The 21,015-nt window shown below is 42.1% G+C and overlaps 1 protein-coding gene across 9 annotated transcripts in view; it reads left to right on the top strand.

The window, feature by feature from the left end:
* wdfy3 (WD repeat and FYVE domain containing 3) overlaps nucleotides 1–21,015 on the top strand; it is a 162,962-nt gene that overhangs the window by 71,945 nt on the left and 70,002 nt on the right. For 6 of the 9 annotated variants that reach the window (XM_078170469.1, XM_033620534.2, XM_078170468.1 and 3 more), the window contains exons 14-18: nucleotides 4,900–4,983; nucleotides 10,735–10,924; nucleotides 12,735–12,949; nucleotides 15,247–15,359; nucleotides 17,682–17,919. In XM_078170469.1, the coding sequence (XP_078026595.1) occupies nucleotides 4,900–4,983; nucleotides 10,735–10,924; nucleotides 12,735–12,949; nucleotides 15,247–15,359; nucleotides 17,682–17,919 (840 nt within the window). The remainder of the gene's footprint in view (nucleotides 1–4,899; nucleotides 4,984–10,734; nucleotides 10,925–12,734; nucleotides 12,950–15,246; nucleotides 15,360–17,681; nucleotides 17,920–21,015) is intronic. The other 3 variants (XM_078170471.1, XM_078170470.1, XM_033620537.2) reach the window with 1 other exon arrangement.

Below are 21,015 nucleotides of genomic sequence, written 5' to 3'. Positions count from 1 at the left end.
GTCAAACTTCTGTCCGTTCCGTTAAATTTGGCACAAACGTCACGACTCAGATGAATTGATTAGATTTTGCTGGTTGTAGGTCAGCGGTCAAGGTCACTGTGACCTCATCAGTCTCATTCTTGTGAACTTGATATGTCAAGAACACTTTGAGAATTTCTTTTTCAAATTTGGCACAAACGTTCACTTGGATTCAACAATGAACTAAGAAGATTATGACATTATAAGGCAGAAATTAAGGAAAAGCATAATAAGACTGCTTAAGTCAAACTTCTGTCCATCCCATTCTTGTGAATAAAATTTCTTTAAATTTGGCACGAACGTCCACCTGGACTCAGAGATGAACTGAATAGATTTTGCTGGTTGTAAGTCAAAGGTCAAGGTCACTGTGACCTTGTCTGTCTCATTCTTGTGAACGCAATATCTCAAGAACACTATGAGGGATTTTTTTCAAATTTGGCACAAACGTTCACTGAGGCTCAACAATGAACTGATTACATTTTGGTGGTCAAAGATCAAGATTGCCGTGACCTTGCTTCTTTTTCCCATGAAGGGAATATCTCTTGAAAAAAAGAATTTCTTCAAATTTGGCACAAATGTTAACTTGGACTCAACGATGAAATTATTGGATTTTGGTGGTCAAAGGTCAAGGTCAACATGTTTTTAGCCATAACTCAAGAATCCCTATGCTAATTATGACAAAATTTCCCTGTTGTACAAATACAAATATAAGTGTTTTCAATCAACCTACAAAAACGTTTTAACTTAAGCCGACATATTGAAGTGAGGAATGATGATATCTTAAATCTGTGATGATTTCAAGATCTGCATGTATTACTTGATTAAGTGACAATTCTGTAGCTAGGTGATCATAATTATTAGTGTGAATATTACTTTAGATTATTTGGCATCTTATTCTCAGGTACAGTGAAGATCAATGCTAAGAAGTATTTACAATATAATACTAAAACATGTAAAGCCAACAAAGACACTCATGAGTTCCACTGAAGATAAATTTCAGTGAGCAGGTTCACTCTGTAGGTTCGGATCAGTCAGGTGAAAGTGTTGAAGCAGGTCCACAGCTGTGTTTATCCCAGTCAGGTTATATTGCACAGTCACAGCTCACACTCTTCATCTGAGACACACATCACTGAACTGAGGCGTCTGAAAACTGAAAAGACATTTAATAAAGAAGCTTCACTGTGGTTGTGATTCAGCTGCACAGCCTGGTAGTGTTGTCACGATGGCAGAATGAGAGTGAAACCAGTGCAAGTGATAAATATCCAAAAATTAATTACGACTGTGACTCCATAGAAAACAAGAAAAATACATCAAGAAATTGGCAACAATATAGAAATACAGATATTAACTGTAAGCTGGGATTGAGTTGAAGATGTGTTCAGACTGTTTTCAGTTGATTGATCAGACTTACTGATCACTGCAGTCATGGCGTAGTTTTTTTGTTTTTTTTTTAAACACTTGGGGGTCCTTCCCCATGAATCAAGAAATTTTGAGTGTAAAACACTAAATGTCCTGAACTCTCATGCTTTTTTATGCACTGCTTGTGCTTTTTCTGCATCAATTTATGTTTGAAATGTAAGACACTAGTGTGAGGCAGGATGTCCACCAGAGTCCGTTTGATTCCATCGGCACACTGACCAGTCGCTAGCTTGGCGTTGGCTTGATGCAGGAGCAGGAGTGTTGTCCAGATAGTTGGCTCGTTAATCCCCGGCAAAAATTTGCAGTCCACAAACCCACTGCCACCAGTGTGAGGCAGGTTGCCCTCTCCTGTCCTTGCCTTCTTCTGTGGGTAACTTGATCCAATTTAATGTCAAAAAAAGACCGTAGGACATTGACAACAATAGTGGCATCTCACATCTTATATACAGTACAGGCCAAAAGTTTGGACACACCTTCTCATTCAATGCGTTTTCTTTATTTTCATGACTATTTACATTGTAGATTCTCACTGAAGGCATCAAAACTATGAATGAACACATGTGGAGTTATGTACTTAACAAAGAAAGGTGAAATAACTGAAAACATGTTTTATATTCTAGTTTCTTCAAAATAGCCACCCTTTGCTCTGATTACTGCTTTGCACACTCTTGGCATTCTCTCCATGAGCTTCTAGAGGTAGTCACCTGAAATGGTTTCCACTTCACAGGTGTGCCTTATCAGGGTTAATTAGTGGAATTTCTTGCTTTATCAATGGGGTTGTGACCATCAGTTGTGTTGTGCAGAAGTCAGGTTAATACACAGCCGACAGCCCTATTGGACAACTGTTAAAATTCATATTATGGCAAGAACCAATCAGCTAACTAAAGAAAAACGAGTGGCCATCATTACTTTAAGAAATGAAGGTCAGTCAGTCCGGAAAATTGCAAAAACTTTAAATGTGTCCCCAAGTGGAGTCGCAAAAACCATCAAGCGCTACAACGAAACTGGCACACATGAGGACCGACCCAGGAAAGGAAGACCAAGAGTCACCTCTGCTTCTGAGGATAAGTTCATCCGAGTCACCAGCCTCAGAAATGGCAAGTTAACAGCAGCTCAGATCAGAGACCAGATGAATGCCACACAGAGTTCTAGCAGCAGACCCATCTCTAGAACAACTGTTAAGAGGAGACTGTGCCAATCAGGCCTTCATGGTCAAATAGCTGCTAGGAAACCACTGCTAAGGAGAGGCAACAAGCAGAAGAGATTTGTTTGGGCCAAGAAACACAAGGAATGGACATTAGACCAGTGGAAATCTGTGCTTTGGTCTGATGAGTCCAAATTTGAGATCTTTGGTTCCAACCGCCGTGTCTTTGTGAGACGCAGAAAAGGTGAACGGATGGATTCCACATGCCTGGTTCCCACTGTGAAGCATGGAGGAGGAGGTGTGATGGTGTGGGGGTGTTTTGCTGGTGACACTGTTGGGGATTTATTCAAAATTGAAGGCACACTGAACCAGCATGGCTACCACAGCATCCTGCAGTGACATGCCATCCCATCCGGTTTGCGTTTAGTTGGACGATCATTTATTTTTCAACAGGACAATGACCCCAAACACACCTCCAGGCTGTGTAAGGGCTATTTGACCAAGAAGGAGAGTGATGGAGTGCTGCGGCAGACGACCTGGCCTCCACAGTCACCGGACCTGAACCCAATCGAGATGGTTTGGAGTGAGCTGGACCGCAGAGTGAAGGCAAAGGGGCCAACAAGTGCTAAACACCTCTGGAAACTCCTTCAAGACTGTTGGAAAACCATTTCAGGTGACTACCTCTTGAAGCTCATGGAGAGAATGCCAAGAGTGTGCAAAGCAGTAATCAGAGCAAAGGGTGGCTATTTTGAAGAAACTAGAATATAAAACATGTTTTCAGTTATTTCACCTTTTTTTGTTAAGTACATAACTCCACATGTGTTCATTCATAGTTTTGATGCCTTCAGTGAGAATCTACAATGTAAATAGTCATGAAAATAAAGAAAACACATTGAATGAGAAGGTGTGTCCAAACTTTTGGCCTGTACTGTATATATACCACTCCGCCAAACCTAATCATATCTCTCATTACCTGCATGTAAGGTGCGCGATATTAAATAGATTTGTAAATACACAAAAAAAGACAATCTGCTAGATACATCCTCAGGAAATAAATTTTATCTTACACCAGGAACAGTGCCGGTTTTTAACCCCAATTTGTCATAGTAGCCAAATCGTGGGATTTTAGGGAACTTCTTGGTTTATCACGTGATGCTATTGGGCCCAAAATTACTTTTCCCTATAGACTTTCACTGTGAAAAAGACAGTGGATCATTTCTTTGAGTGTCACAACCCCCCAAAATGAGTTGTTTCACCATCAGGATTTGATCCGTTCGGTCTGATAGCATTTAGAAAATCTAGAAGAGCCACACGATTGAATCATTTTATCCCCATTCGAGGGCTAAACAGGAAGTTAGCTGTCTGGCCGGCGAAGTCTCTGATACACTTGCTCTATGTGCCCAATGATGTAGAAAATAAGGGTAATTTCATACCCTGGAAATCAAGCTTTTTTGGCTTCATGCACCACTAAGGGACTTTCATAGGAATGAATGGGGCCCTGCCTCCAACCCTGTATCTAGTTCTCTTTATACATCCATGTGGAAAGGTCATGATGCCTCCTGCTTCAACTGCTTGCTTCATCTTTTTCCATTTAATTCCAGATTGCAATTTGAGGTTGCATCCGGCACCACCTACTTTGCTGTAGGCATTGTTGCATCTTTGAGTGACTTTCTAGCAGTTTGTCAAATGCACATATTCTTTATATTGAGGGAGGAATTGTTCCCTGTTTCCCTCCCCAAATATCTTCGCCTGTGACTGCAGTAAATAAACAGACTGCAGAATCATCAGTGACAGTCCTCTTCCTCTGTGCTTGTTTACACCACCTGCAGTGGAGTGGAGCAGTTTCTGATTGCATTTGCTATAAGTATTAAACTCCTTGTTGTGATGCCTGCCAGCTGTGTTAAAGTTAAAGGGTTGGTCATCGTGACAACACTACGTGCTCAGCTCATGTGTAGCTCTAGCTGGCGTCGTGCATGTGCTCCAGCTGTAGCTCTGATCCTGTTTCTCCTTCCAGCTTTCCACTAACAGCTTCTTTCCTTCTTTTCTTTTCTCTCTGTCTCTTCTTCTTCCTCTAACCTCTGGTGCTGTCTGGCTGTTCATCCTCGGCCTGGTCCATCTGCGCGGCTGCATGTGTGGGTGTGTGTGTGCGCATATGGGTGTGTGTATACCTGTGCTTTTTTTTGTGTGTGTGTTTGTGTGTTTGTGCCTGTGGGTGTGTATTTGCACTTATTTTGGGGCGTGTACGTGCATGTTTGCGTCCAAATGTGTCCTGGTGTGTGTGTGTGTGTGTGTGTGTGTGTGTGCGTGCTGCCATGCAGTCGTGCGGAGCAGGTGCCTCCCTGCCTGACTCATGAGACCTCGCTGCCCTCGCCTTGGGGCACGCCAGCACTCGCCAGGAAGAGGTAGCTACAGCGCTCTGCCACTTTCTTCACCCTCATCCTTTCTTCTCCATTTTTCCTCACCCTCAGTCGACACTAAGAGCGCCCACTAGTGGCAAAATGTTCATCAACTCTTCTAACTGTCTCGTGAATCTTTAAGCGAATCATGAAAATGTGCCAAGGTAGAGTTGCTTACCATAAGCTGAGTTAGACTTCCACAACACTTCAACATTTATTGTCCACAACTCATGATTATTTTCATTATCTAATAATCTATTGAATATATTTTTGAATATATTTATTCATTATTTAATATTTAAAATGTCAAACAATAATGAAAAAAGCCCATCACTGTGTTGCGGAGCCCAACTACAAATTGTTTTGTCTGACCAGCAGTCCAAACGCCAAAGACTCAAATTACAGTAAAATAAGAGGGAAAACAATTAGTCAATTGATTGATAAGATGATCTGCAAAAATTAATCAGCACCTGCTTTGATAATTGATTAATTGTTCTGGACTTTTTCAAGCAAATTGCCAAGTGTTTGATGGTTGCAACTTCTCAAATATAAGGAGTTTGCTTCTTGTCTTACGTTGTGAAATTGTAATGACCTTTTTTTTTTATTTTATTTTAAATTTTGTAGACAAATTTATAATTTATATTTATAATTTATTAATTAATCTAGAAAATGATTGGCAGATAAATTAATACTGAAAATTCTTAGTTTCAGCATCTAAATCATATAAAATTGACAAAAAATAACCAAACCCTCACTTTTCTTTTCTTTTTTTTTTTTTTAATTTAATTTTAATTTTATATACTTTATTAATCCCCACAGGGAAATTCAATTTCGTCACTCTGTTGTCACATACACACACAGGCCCAAAGTACACACGCATGCACAAACAGGACCTATGCAAGCATTCAATGCAGAGATGTCAGAGTGAGGGGGCTGCCCATGGACAGGGGTCCCGAGCAGTTGGACGTTGGGTGCCTTGCTCAGGGGCACCTCGGTAGTGCCCAGGAAGTGAACTGGCACCTCTCCAGCTACCGGTCCATGCTCCATATTTTGGTCCGGACGGGGACTTGAGCCAGCGACCCTCCCGAAAAGAAGCTGTGATCAAATGATTGTTGCTGATAAATCACTTAAACAATAAATCAGTCATCAAAATCTCTATAAATTAATATTCTGTTGATCAACTAAATGGTTAAGCAACCAGTCATGTCAGCACTAGTTTTAAATTTAATTCAATTCCTTTTATTCTCATCATTTGTTTTTTTTTTTTAATTTAACCTTTATTAAACCAGGAAGTCCCACTGAGATTGAAAATCTTTTTCAACAGAGACCTGGCCGAGGTAGCAGCCAATCAAAACACATTTAAATATGCAGCAAATACAACATATAATACAAAAATCCACAATAAAACAACAACTATTCAAACATAGTGGCCTCTCAAGAAAAACAAGCACATGTCTCTGTCACCACATTCTTTATGATGCCCTTAAATTCATTGATGGATATAACGGTTTCTAATTTTAGATCTTTTTGAAGATTGTTCCATGTCCAAGGTGCAGAGTAAGAGAATGCAGTTTTCCCCACATTGTAAATGAATACAGCGACATTCAATGCACAGAATAAAACAGAACTCGTTTAAAAGTAATAAATTAATAATAAAGGTTAAAGGATTAAATATAATTAATTCATACTCTAAACACACACACACACTGCACACATATGCACGTATATATACGCACTCACAAGCACTGCCAACATGTCGTGGACATAAATTAAGTTAAAATTATTTGCACATAATATAAATAAATAAATAAATAAAATTATTCCACACGATGTACGTATAAATAATAAATAATAATGGCTGTGTGATTTCAGGGCAACTTTCTCTTTATAGACTGCAAATTCTTCTACAAATAATAAATGTAAAAGATATTCTTGATGCTGTTGATCTCCTTTTACATCTTGATTCACACTCAGATGGGATGAAAACATAGCGTTCAGATAGAGTGGTGAAAATGACTACATGTTACACTTCTTCCTGTGGAAGAATCTGGCCGCCGACAGCCTGTCAGAACAGTTGGAGCAGTGGAAAAAAAAAAAAAAAAACATTAAAAAATCAGCACGGTGCGACAAACCAACAAAAAAAAGAGATAAATGATGAATGACTCCTGTTGTTACCACCACAGATACATTTCTGTCTTAACACTTTATTTAAAACACTTCTCACAGCTCCTCTCAGGCAGGGAAACACACACAGAATCAGCCAAGTTACTGTCAGTCTGAAGAGGCATTTTTCCTCTCATCACATTCCTCCTCACCCTCCCGCTCCTCCTTACCCTCCCGCTCCTCCCCCTCCTTTTCTTGTCTCCTCTCTCTGCTAAAGTTGCCCCCTCCACCTAAACCCAGACTCTGCTGCTCTTTGAATTCCATTAACAAAGGGAAAACGGCTGGGACGGTTAAAATGTTCTCTGCCTTAGTGAGGTCTAATAACAGTCAAGGTGAACCTGGGGGTCTCCTCTCAGTAGCTTCCCCTTCTGCCTGTCTGGATCCACTCCAAGGCTGAATATTCATGAGGTGGACTAATTTGACAATTAGAGATGATAAGGCCCTCGTCCTTGCTTGTGTACCTCACTGTAAACTCCACTTTGTGGACTCTATTCCTGCCACACAGCCATCATTCAACAGCCTTAAAGGTTCTGTGATTGTAATGTGATTTCATGAGGATTGTAAAACAGTTTTCTGTACTCAGAATTATCTCACAACACATGAAATGTGAGGAAAGCTAGATGCTAATTGCTCACTGTTTGCCTGGTTTGATTCAAATGAAAACATCTCCCATGATTTAATCTCTATCTAAATGATGCTCAGCAGCTCAAAACATCTTGTGCAATGGGTTTTGACTTGAAGAACAAATTGCAGCAATCAGTGTTTCGATTATCACGTTTGTGAGAGTCTCGAAAATTAAACCCAGCCTCTGTCAGTGTTGCATATCAGGATATTTCCACTGCTGACACCTGACTACGTCCACACTGAACTGACTGGATCTGAAAATAGGTGTTTATGACAAGATCTTCATCCACACGAAAACATCTGAATAACAGCGAAATGGCTAAATCATACAGTCGCAAGAAAAAAATGTTGGCAATGGACCGTCTCCACAAACAACAGATATGTTACATTTGTACTTTATTGTGTAGCAGATACCTCAGCAATGCCTCGGTTCAATGTGTAGTCAGGTTTCGGCACAAAAATTACTTGGTTATGTTTACAAAAATATTATGTTTTGGTTTATAATACTTGGTTTTGGTGGCACAATCCCCACTGGAAATACAGCAATGTCTTGGTAAAAAAACAATCGCTTTTTTTGGCACTATCCAAGCAGGAAATGCAGCGATGTCTCAGTAAAAACCACCACTTTTGGTTGTACTACCTTGACAGGAAATGCGGCAACATCTTGGTAAAAAATACAACCGCTTTTTGTTGCACTATCCCCGGTGTAAAACCAGTGATGAGTCACTTAAAAACGGCCATGTTTGATGGACGTAAAGCTGCTGGAAACAAAGTGATGACTCGTTAAAAACAACCAGTTTTGTTGGTTGTTGGTTTCAAACAGTGGTCCACAGCTTGGCAGCGTCTCGCCAAGGGATCACCCCGTCCACCATACCCTCCACTTTGCAATAGGAAAGTCAGCTCATACATTACGTCACTTAAGAAACGTTGATAAGATTCGTATAAAACATAGAAATGTAGCCTATTAATGGTTTGCAGAAACGTACAATGCCAACATTTTCTTCCGGTGACTGTGCTTCGAACCCTTCCTTCTCTCTGTTGGAAAACTACAAAACTGTTCACCATGGCTTATCTACATACTGAGCATTACATACACTGTTAACACAGCAAAGATCAAGATTTAACTCTTCACTTTTACGTATATTTCAATATCTGTTTAGTTGTCCAACAAAATACGCTACGATTTAGTCATTTATATTAAAATAAGCAGACAATATTATCCACTCTGGAGATCATTTGGCTGTGTAACATACTGGGTTAATGTTGAAGGAAAGCCAAGACGTGGAGAAATTTGGCCGACTAAGTGTCAACGTACTCTGAAGCTGTGTCTCAAATTCATGTCACATGTTACATCTAAGTAGAACTGCAACAGAAAATGAATCGGCAACTCTTTTGACGATGGAATAATTGTTATAGTAATTTAACAGCCAAATGTTCGCTTGTTTCATCCCCCTTAAATGTGACGACTTAACAGCAAACTGAATAGCTTTGGAGTTTTGGATTGCTGGTCCGATAAAACACACCATTTGAAGGCGTCACCTTGGGCTTTGGGAAATTGCACTACCCTCTGACATTTTATTGAGAAAAAATTAGATAAAGAATAATGGACAGTTTTGTAGATAATGAAAATAATTCTTCGTGTGTCATTAGATAACCCTAAATCTAAGCAGGTCTCCAGTATGTGGTGAGTTCACGCCTTAAATCTGACAAAAACATCTTAAAAATAGGCAGGATGCAGATTAAAAATGACCTGTGAGTGCATTAAAAAAATTGGGGATAGTGGTTTAACACCTCAGAGAGGAGGAAATAACTACTAAATTCTTTGGATGTGTACTTGTCAAGTGTAATCCGCAGTTTGATTGACATGCATTGGTGCGTGTATCGTATCATTTCCTGTTAGTATACAAGAACTAAACAATATACTTTTCATATTAACAGTGAAAACAGTACACTAACACCATTACTGCATCATATACACTATATGCAGTTAGTGTGTTGTATGGACTTTGGACCCACTGCTTGTCTCCCCCTCATTTGCTTGTGCAAGCTCTGACCACCATGTTGAATTACTGCTGGAGCTTCTTACATAGCCCGCTGTGTCTGTGCGTCGTAACTTTGTCCATACCTGTCTTTAAATGCAGCAGAACATAATTTCACATGTCCATTTCTACTCAAAAACTATCAAAGAGGCTGCAAGCCAGTGGGAATACGAACAACCCAGTTAGCTTCCTGCCCCACATCCAACCCCTCCAGCACTTTCTGCTGACTCCAGCCTTTTCCAGCTCCACATCTCTCCTGAGGGGGGATTTGCCACTCTGTAATTTGCATCGCGGCAACACGCCTATTTGTCTAATTGCCCCGCTGCAGGCCCTGGCAGAGCTCCTGCTCTCTGCACAAGAGGAGGGCTCGACTGACACCTTGATCCCTGAAGTGTGAGGAGCGCTGAGTCATGTTGAAGAAAGTTGGAGTCAAAGTGTTAAATACAATGCTTACATTCATCCAGTGATGATTATTTACGTCCTCTTTATAGCAATGTTTCCATTGATTATCTGGAGGACACTGTATCTGTATATCTGAATATTTAGCAGCCACTTTCTGTGTTTCTGTGAGCCAGTTACATATTTTACAGTAAAGTAGGGCCTCCAAATAAAGCTTGAGTCTCAGTAAACAGACGAGTGGCAAGTGTTAATATTCTGCCTCGGACTGAACTGAAATTAGGATGATTTTATGTTGTTTTAATCAGCATATTCTCATAACCATATCAACAGGAAACAGCAGGGTTCCCTGTGGCAAAACAAAATGTCAAGGACAAAACACGGTGATGTTGTTTCTTCTTGCCAGACTTTTACGTTTGACCCATCTCCATCACTTGTGTTGAGATCGTTGTGTTCTGTAAAGCACTCAGTGGCAGATATATCGAAGATGTGTGAATAACTTTGGCTTGACTGCACATGACTTTCTCTCTCCCAGACAAGGCTACTACGGAACGTCGGGCCCTCCCGCCCCAGTCAAAGCCCTGACAGACCTGAAGCTCCACTTGGCCAACACCTCCCACCCCACCTCCTCCTCGTCTTCGTCCGACATGGTGGTCATCCACCCAGGGGCCGTCCTGGCCATGCTGGACCTGCTGCCCTCCGTCTGCTCAGACAGTCAGCCAGAGGTGAGGAAACGCAAGGAGGAAATGTGCTAACACGCACTTCCTGTTGAAGTGGGTGAAGGGGTTACACGTAGGGCCAGGGAAAAGCTTTTATTTTCAGTTTGACTCAGTGTTTTTTACCTGTCACAGGCATCCAGATTGTTTAATGTGCATGTATCTTAAAAAGAAAACACTATATTTTACATTTTGTGGAGATTGAATTTAGAATTTGTTAACAGCTAATCAGTAAATGCTGGCAAAACCAATGAAACTTCAATGTATGAGTTGTACATGGACCCTAATATTCCACTAGTAATCAGAGTACTGAAAAATGCCTCATGTTAACACCTCAATCAGAAGAGACTGGGCTAATTGAAAGGAATTTTTAAGCCAGTTGCAAGGGGAAGTATAATCCATTCGATAATCTGTTCAGTAGGAAAATATTAGTGCCTAATACGCATGTAAACGTGAACCTGACCTGATATCTGTCTGGCTGGAATAAATACATTCTTTCTGCTCCTCATGGAGGGGGGTAACATTAGGTAACGTAGCTGGTGCGTGTGCTGCACATTACATACCGCAACAGCTATTTCTATGAGTCTCCCTCTGCTGATTTTGACAGAGAATTGTTCATAAATTCAAAAGTATTAAGTGCTATGTTCTTATATGAGTGCTCTGATTGATAAATGTATTCTTTTACTTTAAAACTGTAGCCTTATGTAATGTTGCTGTTACAGGTTGCAATGTGGAGTTGCTTGACACACCAGTAGCCAACCCGGTCTCACTCTTAATTCATTTTAATCAGGCGCTTGGGCTGCGACTTCCGGCGTCAGACACTGACAGAAAAGCTGCTCTTTAATGTGGGCATGATACGCAACTAGTCGCTGTTAAAGTTTAACAACACATTCTCACTCCGACCTCGTCACATATCGACGTTTGGTCCTGGACTTTCCACGTCCAGATACGACCTCCAAGATACCCTGGGTGCGTTGGTCGTTGACGTTCTGGGACGCCGTGTCAAGTTCTGCCTGTTACATGCATTGTCTTCTTTCAAAATACACTTCTGTTTTCACAGGAAATTTAATGTTTACATACAGTGTCTTTCAAAATAAAAGCACTACATTGGTACAACACCGCAAATTGCCGTTTTTTTTTTTTTTTTTTTTTCCCTTCAACAACAAACACACGTAAGAAAAAAAACATGTGGTTGGATTTAAGCAACAAATCATGTGGATGGTTGGTTGTATAATCTTACGGGACCTGAACTCCGCTCTCCTGGGTGAAAATCGGTGTTTGTTGGACGCATCCACCCACCCTTCTCTGACTTCTGCCCCCTGAGCTTTCATTCTTGTTCTACTGCGTTTCTCACTGATGCTGCTGGCAGCCATTTAACTCAGCCCAGTAGCCCGCATGTAAGATGTTTAGGAACCATTGGTAAATTGTAGTGACAGCCAGTTTTGTGTCTGTAATTTGCAGCATCCTGAGCTACACTTACATTATTTACTTCTAAGGTGCAACCAGTTCTTCTCCTACTATACTCGATGTATTGAATGAATTGAATTTTAGCAATGAAGTTGGAAAAAATCCAATTCTTCTGTTATATTTCTGGCAGATAAGACTCTTTTATTCTGCTTAAATGCTTTGGTGCATGTGAACGCACACCTCATCAGATTCCTCTATTTAGAGTCCATGTAAACAGATATATTTGAATCTCTTATCAGAGTTATTGCAGTCAGATTGCCCAGATTGTCCATATCCTTGCAGCTGTAGACACAACAATCCTGTAAATCAAATATAATGTGAGAACTAAAAGCCTCTTCCTGTTTCCCTCCAGCACGCCCTGGACCTGCAGCTGGCGGTGGCCAACATCCTCCAGCTCCTGGTGAACAGTGAGAGGAACCAGCAGGTGCTGTGTGAAGCGTGCCTCCACCAGCGGCTGCTGCAGCGCTGCAGTCAGGCCCTGGGCGACGAGGACCATCCATTGCACCCTCCGCTGCAGAGGATGTTTGAGAGGCTGGCCTCACAGGCCCTGCAGCCGATGGCACTAAGGTACTGGACCTGGCTAAAATTTTACCTACTACATCTCTAAACTTAACATGACCTGCCAGACTCAAACTGGTTATCGCCCCATTAATATTCTACTGTTAGTATGTCAGTGGGACTGTTCATAGAGGTGAAGTTTTCCCATTTGGGAAGCTTAATCTGCTCTGACAGGTTTCAGCATGTGAAAGAGGGCTATGTATGCAGACTAACCCAAGCGATTCTCATTTCCCGCCTGACTAGTTAAGTGAGGTGGGAGGTTGGGGTGAAGAACGGGGGAGAGTTATTTGACATGCACATGGTTGACTCTTTTTATATGTAAATCCCCCGGCTGATATTCTCTTTCCCCTCATTGTGCTGGAGGTAAACATATCTGTAGCTGTCAATCTGTTCCCACCCTCCTCTCCTGTCTCCTCCCTGTTAGTCTGTCTGCCTCACTCGTGTGCTGTCAGTCTTGTTCTGTCACTTTACCTTCATAATTCTCCCCCCTGTGTTATTTCTCGTTTGTCTCCGCTCTGCTAACGTCAGCCTCAGCTAAGCTCCCGAGTCTTTCCGTGTCTGTGGTGTTGCTCACTCAGCGCTCAGGCGACTGACACAAACCATCACCGGGACTCTTTGTGTTCGAGGCACCTACATGCCAGTCAACCTCATCATTGATTTTTAAACAGACTAAAACATGCTCTTAACCACAGCTGTTGAGGAGAACAAGTCAACCTGCTAAGTAACTGCTGAATTTACATACTGCATACATTTAGACGGACGCTTTTATCCAGAGTGCTTTACAGATTCATGAGGACACAGAGGACGTGTTTATGATTGACTGTCCCTCTGGAAACACAACAACTGTACCCAGCAGTGTTGGAGCCACCTGCTCCCCCACATACTGAGCCACTGCAGACCTTAGAAATAATTCATAAAAACAAATGTACCACATGATGATAAACAGGTCAAAACATATTGCATTATAGCAAAAAACCCATCACATAATACAGTTACAGACAGAATCCACTGTCACATGTTACAGTTAAATATTACGTGAATCAGTGTTCACATCTTTGGGTGTCAACAAGCCATTTCTTGTCATTAAACATAAATGAGTGACATGATGGAGACTCTCTAAATGTCTGTGGTACTGAATTCCACTGATGCGATGCCCTGAAGGAAGAAACAGCCTGACTGAATGCAGTATTTCTGTACAAAATACTTTATTGTTTTACCTTAATATCTAAAGACGCAGAAGTCACTCATGTATTGTGTAGTGTAGCCTTAGTTTACCTCCTCTACTTCGTAGCAGTTTCATGTTGTAACGCTATTCTTTCTACTAAATTACACCCATGAACTGTACCACCACATGGAAGGAAGCATGAATCTACTGCTAACTCACCTAGCATCACTCAGCTAGCTAACGTTATAGCTTAACCGAGGTGAATGCCATTAATGTTTACATCTTGGGCTGTCATGAGCACCGGACTTTTGCCATGAATAGATGCAGGCTTTCTGAACTGTCCCTTTAGAGTCACTGAATGGATTATGATACAGATGGAAGGTAAAATGCAGAGTCTGAGTTTGCCAAACGATGGCAACAATGAATTCATATATTTTAGTCAGGGTCACTCTAGTCAAAGAAAACTTTATTTCCATTGCAGTATTATATATTGGGGGTATGGCTCTGTTCTGGGGCCTCTCTGCCCTTCCATGCGCATATGAGGAAAGCCTGAGACAGAGAGAGCACACCTCTCTGCCCTTCCATGCGCCTAAATGGAAAGCTTAAGGCAGGGAGAGCAGCAGCAAAGACCCCCCAGGAACAGAACAGAGCAGCATCAATGACAAACAGAAATGACATTGATAAGTCAGACACAGCATGAAAAGGAGGAGCTGGGGTGGAGGTGGGTTGCAAAGTGGCTTGCAGAGGAAGCAACAACAGTAGGCAGGCCAGAGCAGTTTAAATAGGGCGCCCTGAATGAGATGTGCCAATTGGTTGCATCGAAAGGAATCATGTGATCAATCAGCTGATCCATCAAACAGTGGGCTGTTTGAGATCAGCTGATGTAGCTGGGGTGTGGGCTGAGCTTGACATCGTGTCCTGCCTGAACTAACACTATGCTCAATTAAATGGGGGCAAAAAATTGAGAGGGTATTTTACTTTAGTATGGTGAAATATGCTCAAGTAAAAACTGGTACGGCAATTAGGCAAAATTCAACAATAATAAGCATCAGAAGAACAGTAATAATCATTGCTATTTAATATGTCCTTTGCTTTGAAGGCTTATTTCTCTTCTTGACATCCTGCTCTTCTTGCCCTCCAGGGAGTTCTTACGTCTTGGAAACCCTCTGAACTGCGGCGCCTGGGACAAGAAGCTACTGAAGCAGTACCGGGTTCACAAACCGAGCTCTCTCGGCTACGACGCAGAGATGAGAAGTAAGACAGTCGCAACTCTCTTCCCAGTTGTGATCACATGATAGTCACTTCATCAAGGGTCTCAAAGGAAATACTCTCTCTAGTGTTATGTATCAGATCTGTTTGGTAAATGGAGCTGCACTTGTATATTTTTTAGTCCTCTGACCACTCAAAGTGCTTTCTTTACACTACAAGTCACATTCACACATTCATACGCTGGTGACTGTTATAAGGTGCCACCTGCTACTCAATTTTCAACACATTAACGCACCGATGGAACAGCCATTTTGTGGTTCAGTATCTTGTTCAAGGATACTTCAACAGGCGTACTGGAGGAGCCGCCGATTGAACTGCTGATCTTTCTATTAGTGGATAACCCACTCTACTTTCTGAGCCACAGCCAAAACCCAAGATTGACTGAGGGTACACACTGTTCTGCCATAACAACAGGGGGCACCTCAGAGAACCGTTCAAGTGTCATTAAAGTTCATTTTGATTGTCAGTGTCTTACCTAAAGTATTTAGCGTTCAAGTTAATGTTGGGAAAGTGGGTTTTTACCAGCAATTGCCTTAAACTGTTTCCAAACTGAACTGAAGAACAGGTTGGATTTTTTTTTGTTGTAAGCAGTCAAAAAACAATCAAGGCGGGTCAAAATGGTGCATGCTAAAACGGCTTTTAATGAATTGTCAAATGAATATAAAAGCAGTGCAAATCCATACAAACAAACAGATGAAAGAACAAACATCTATTATCAGATATATGCAGTTTGTGATGCAGTCTTGTGACGTTATTTGAATTTGTGGGCAGAAATGACAGCCTCTTTACAGCTGAGCATATCAGTTTTTAATAGCTTAGAATTGAAGAGTTCAGTCCTTCGCAGCCCTCCTGTACTTTTATGAAATGATAATGTCATTTGGGAGCCGTTTCCATCCGCCACAGTGAAACCAGCTTCCTCCTGGGAGAGAACGTTTCATTCTGTGCTAAAAGCCTGGAAAAAGGTCGTCAATCTTTCAGTTATTCTGCTCCTTTCCTTTGCTCCCTCTCTGCGAGATCACTGGGACGAATTGTGCGGTGAATAGGCCGTGATTGCAGAGGATGAGCTCTCATTTGCCATTTAATTGTCGGGTTAGAATTACGAGCACCGGCTCGGTGGTGGAAAGGGGATGATTCTGTAGGTTTTCAGAAAGGTTCAGATGATTGCAAAGTCAGTGGAACTGCCTGGCTTTAGTTTATGCGACCCTGACATTTTACAGTGCAGCTTATTTCCTCAGAGTTTATAGGAAGAGTTGTAGGGACCATGAGGTGTCTTAAGCAAAGCACCAACTTGTAGGAAACCCGGAATCGTCTTCTTGGCCTCTGATTAATATCCAGTTAATGTGTAAACTCCCTGTTTAAACAAAGATCGTCTCTCAACTGTGAATCTGCTACAAATGGTTTGTTTTCTATTAACAGCCGTTAATGTTTGTAATTTTGTGGGCTCCTCAGCATGTCCTAATTGCTCATTGTGTCTCCTCTCGGCTGAGAATGGATATTAAGTCCCGACTAATTACTGCTCTTTACAAGCCGCCACTGTTAGAACACACAGGACTATCTTTCTCTGTCTGTGAGAAGATAATCCAGGATGGGTTATTGGCTGCCAGTGCTGCGTGTTGCAATACCTGCTTTAATTTGTCTGTGTTAGATGTGTTGACTCCCAACAAGCAGTCATCCATGTTCTTAGTGGAAGGTAAAACACTGTACGTCAGACCAGAGGTTAATTCAACTCCTTATGGGACAATAAAGATCCAGGCTTGATCTAATGCTGCCCAGATACAGCCGTCTGACATTTCTGAATGAAAAAATAAATGTCTTCTATAGATTAATGCACCTAATGTGGGCTTCTCTAAACACATAGAAGATTCTCTAAACCCAAAATGCTGTCACAGCCTGTTTTTGCAGTGGCAGAGTTTGAAAAATAGGAGAGGAGAAAAAAGTGAAGAAACCTCAGCTATTCATTTATTGCTACATAATACTAGAGTCGGCAGGCAAGAGCAGAGAAAAAGGAAAAGAAATGTATGAAAGCTATGAGGATTTTGGTTCCATTCAAAGAGCACAAGAGGAGGTACGGGCAGAGCTGTCATTATTCTCACTCCGGGCTCTGGACCTGGTGTGAAAAAGTCCATTTGTGTCTCTTCTTCTGGATCACAGGCCTTAAATTAGATGTGCCTTAGCATTGGATCAAAACTTTTTTTCCCATATTTTAGCTGGTTACAAGGCAAACTAATGGATTTAAACTAGTAGCCCCACCCTTGATGTTGGTTGAGTTTATCCTCAATTAAAGTTTTGTCCTTCCTGACTTTACAGACAGTATGACCATGTCCATGGAGGGCTTTGGTCCAGACAGTGTCTTCGCCACGCCAGCGGAGGACAACGGCCAGTATCGCATCAGCCGCAGCCTTGTGCGCTCTGCAGAGGGCAGCACCGTGCCCCTCACTCGAGTCAAGTGCCTGGTGTCCATGACAACGCCCCATGACATACGCCTCCACGGATCGGCGGTCACGCCTGCATTTGTGGAGTTTGACACATCGCTGGAGGGCTTCGGGTTAGTTAGCATGAACATTATAAACTTACTGTTTACATGTTTGGTCTTTATCATCAGTCTTTCCTTTTTTATCCAGGGAAGGGGGCACATGCTTTTTACACTCCTCAGGTAAACTGCACTAACAGTCTTAGTTCTCAAGGCGAGGGTTGGGTACCGTTCACATTTGAACCGCTAATTGCAGCTGATAGGTGCTGAAGTAATAGTTTTGACTCACGGAGCAGCTGCAGAGCTCTGTGGCTCGCTTCCTGGCTTCAGGGTGCTCCTACATACATGAAGTTGAGGCTGGCAGCTCTTGTCTAGGCCCAGCATTCTTACCTAGATGCACTCTCAGATACCAGCATTTTGCACATGTGGATTTAACATGCACTGGTTCTATGAAGTGCTGACATAATCCAGTTGGCACCCTTAGAAGTGCTGATTTTGGTACCTAACCCTACTTATGGCTCATATGTTTTTCCTTTTTACACATCTGGCAGACACAAAGCAGCATTTGCATTTATTTGAGATAGTTTCAGTCCACATTATAAATTTAGTCATTCACTCCTTTTAGCTCGTATTTGGTCTCCACCAATTTGTAAGAAATATATCTGGCTCCAGATGATAAATGTTCCACTTTCTTCACCAGCTTGTTGTTTACTTTAAAGCAGCTGCCTGCTGCTGCTGGGAACAGCTGATGGGAGCACTGAGACTGGACTGTAACTGTGCCATTAAACTAAAACAACAATGAGGCCTTAAACCTCAATAAATCTGAGGAGGGCTGCAGCACTGAGCGATAATTCTCTAATTTTTCCAGTCATTACATTTGGTAATTTTATCCATTGTTAAAATAAGAAATACTTTATTGAGGAACTTTAAGAGTAGCTATCGCCAAAAGGATGTATGATAAATGCAACGAAGAAGGTTTAAACTGCCCCTAAAGCCTCTTTCTGTCTTCATTGTCTCCTTCAGCATGAACCAGTCCTCATTACACACTTTCAGAAAAGCTGTTGCAGCAACAGATGATGCCACTCCTCTGTAAACCACTTTCCTCTAAATCTCTCTCTTTATGGAGCAATTTTTCTCACCACTGACACACACACACCTCGGGGTACCGCACGTTATTTTTTCCCTGCATTTTAACAGGTTGTGCTTTTTATTTATTTATTTTTGTATTTATTTTTTTTTTACCTCTGAGCAGCACCTGCAACTGTCTCTGCAGGAGGCTATTATTCGCCTCCAGTTGTGGAGCCGCGCATACAAATAGGTTCATTTTCCGCCTTTTATGTCACACGACACCCTCCGCTTTGTGGGTGCTGCTGCTGCTGCTGCTGCTGTTGCTGCCGGCAGCCTCTCCTGCGCCCTGTGTGGTTTGTGTTGTATGTTATCGGCACACTGAACACCGGGGTCAGTGGAGAAGATGGTGTGTGGGATGTCACCTTGGCGAAGCGCCCACACACTTTTAGCCACAGGTACATGACACATGCACACATGTTACGCTGACACACAGTAAACAACTGTTGGGAGAAACTTAAGTCTATGATATGTTACATTCTTTATTAATATTCATAAGGAGACGGCTTTAAGGAAAGGGTGGACGTCTTACAAAAGGTCATTGTAGACATTTCTGTCAGTGAAGCGGCATGATGCCAAAGGTTATTTCATCTGATTACCTGACCAGCATTGAGTCTCTACATAGCATCACTTTGATTGGGACTGTGTGAATATATTATGCTGCTGTAGATCACGGCAGCATAGGATGAATTTTAAACTTGAAATCAACCAGTCTGTTAGACCTTTACTCTCTAAAGATATGTCCCTGGTTATTTTACGTGTTCTTCTTCAAATACAGTTTCAAGGGCAACACACAGCAGCCACATTGTTAGACATCATTTGACACACCTGACCTGATACTCGTCACACACATGCCAGATTTGTCTTGCAGACAGAGGATGTTGTCGGGGTGCAGCAGCCTGAATGTGCCAAATAAAATTGATAAAAATGCTGCTTTTCTGGAGCAGGAAGATGGAACATATCTTGATGTGTTATCAGGCAGCATCTTGCGTCTAACTGCACCAGTGTGTTACGTTGCATATAAAATACATAGCCTCAGGCAAAGGTGGTTTGATGCATATCTTATGCTGCTACCTTGTGTTGCCCTCCATCATTCTTGATGACTTTCTGCTCCTTCAGTGTTGTGCTCTCCTTACAAATCTGTGGTTCTTCTTTCTTTTGCCTTTCTGCTGGGTGTCTGCTCAACTTGACATGAAATTTGGCCTCTTGTTTTCAGTGCTGAGAAGCTCAGATGTAGGGAAGAAACACTACATATGATACTTAATGCACCATGATGTTCCAAAAAATGACAGTGTTGTGATGAGATATTTCCACCTTAGTTTACTAACTTTTTGTCGAGCTTTAAAACACCTGCATTTTCAAACCAAGCTAAAAAAAAATCCAGTAACTGAATCTTACATCAAGGTTATTTTGTTGAACAACTACTTCTATGAAACTAATTTTGGCACATTATCAGCACACCCAGGGCTCCGTCCCTGCCTGCCGCCTGGCACACAATGCACTAGACCCTGATTTCTGTCCCTGTAGGTGATTGGCCCACATGGCGACAGCTCCATATTATTTTTTCGAGCTGAGCGCAACCATGGCCCAAGGCCCGGCCCCCTCCCAGGTCTGGTTCCAGGGAGGCACCTAGGTGTCCCCAAAACGGTGAAGGTGCTCGAAGTCTGAATTGTCTGTTTCATCAAGGTCTTCTTGAATTGCTCTTAGTCTGGCCCCTCCCGTAGGACCACTTTGCCTTTGGAGACCTTACCAGGAGCAGGGACAGGACCCAGGGACATGCAAACCCCTCCACCGCATTAAGGTAGCAATTCTTGGAGGATTCACGGCCGAAATGAGTGGGCTCAGACTTTGAGATAGGGTAAGGAGTTCGGACATCCGGAGGGAGCTCTGAGTAGAGCCGCTGCTCCTTCACATCGAAGGGGTTAGTTGTGGTGGTTCGGGCATCTGATCAGGATCCTCTTGGGCCGTCCTGTTAGAGGTGTTTAGGCACGTCCCACTGGTAGGAGGCCCCGGGAGTCCCCCAGGAGGAGCTGGAAAGTTTTGCTA

Source organism: Epinephelus lanceolatus, chromosome 9 (genome assembly GCF_041903045.1).
Source record: "Epinephelus lanceolatus isolate andai-2023 chromosome 9, ASM4190304v1, whole genome shotgun sequence".
NCBI classification, from domain to species: domain Eukaryota; kingdom Metazoa; phylum Chordata; class Actinopteri; order Perciformes; family Serranidae; genus Epinephelus; species Epinephelus lanceolatus.
This window is presented reverse-complemented; position numbering and strand designations above follow the sequence as displayed.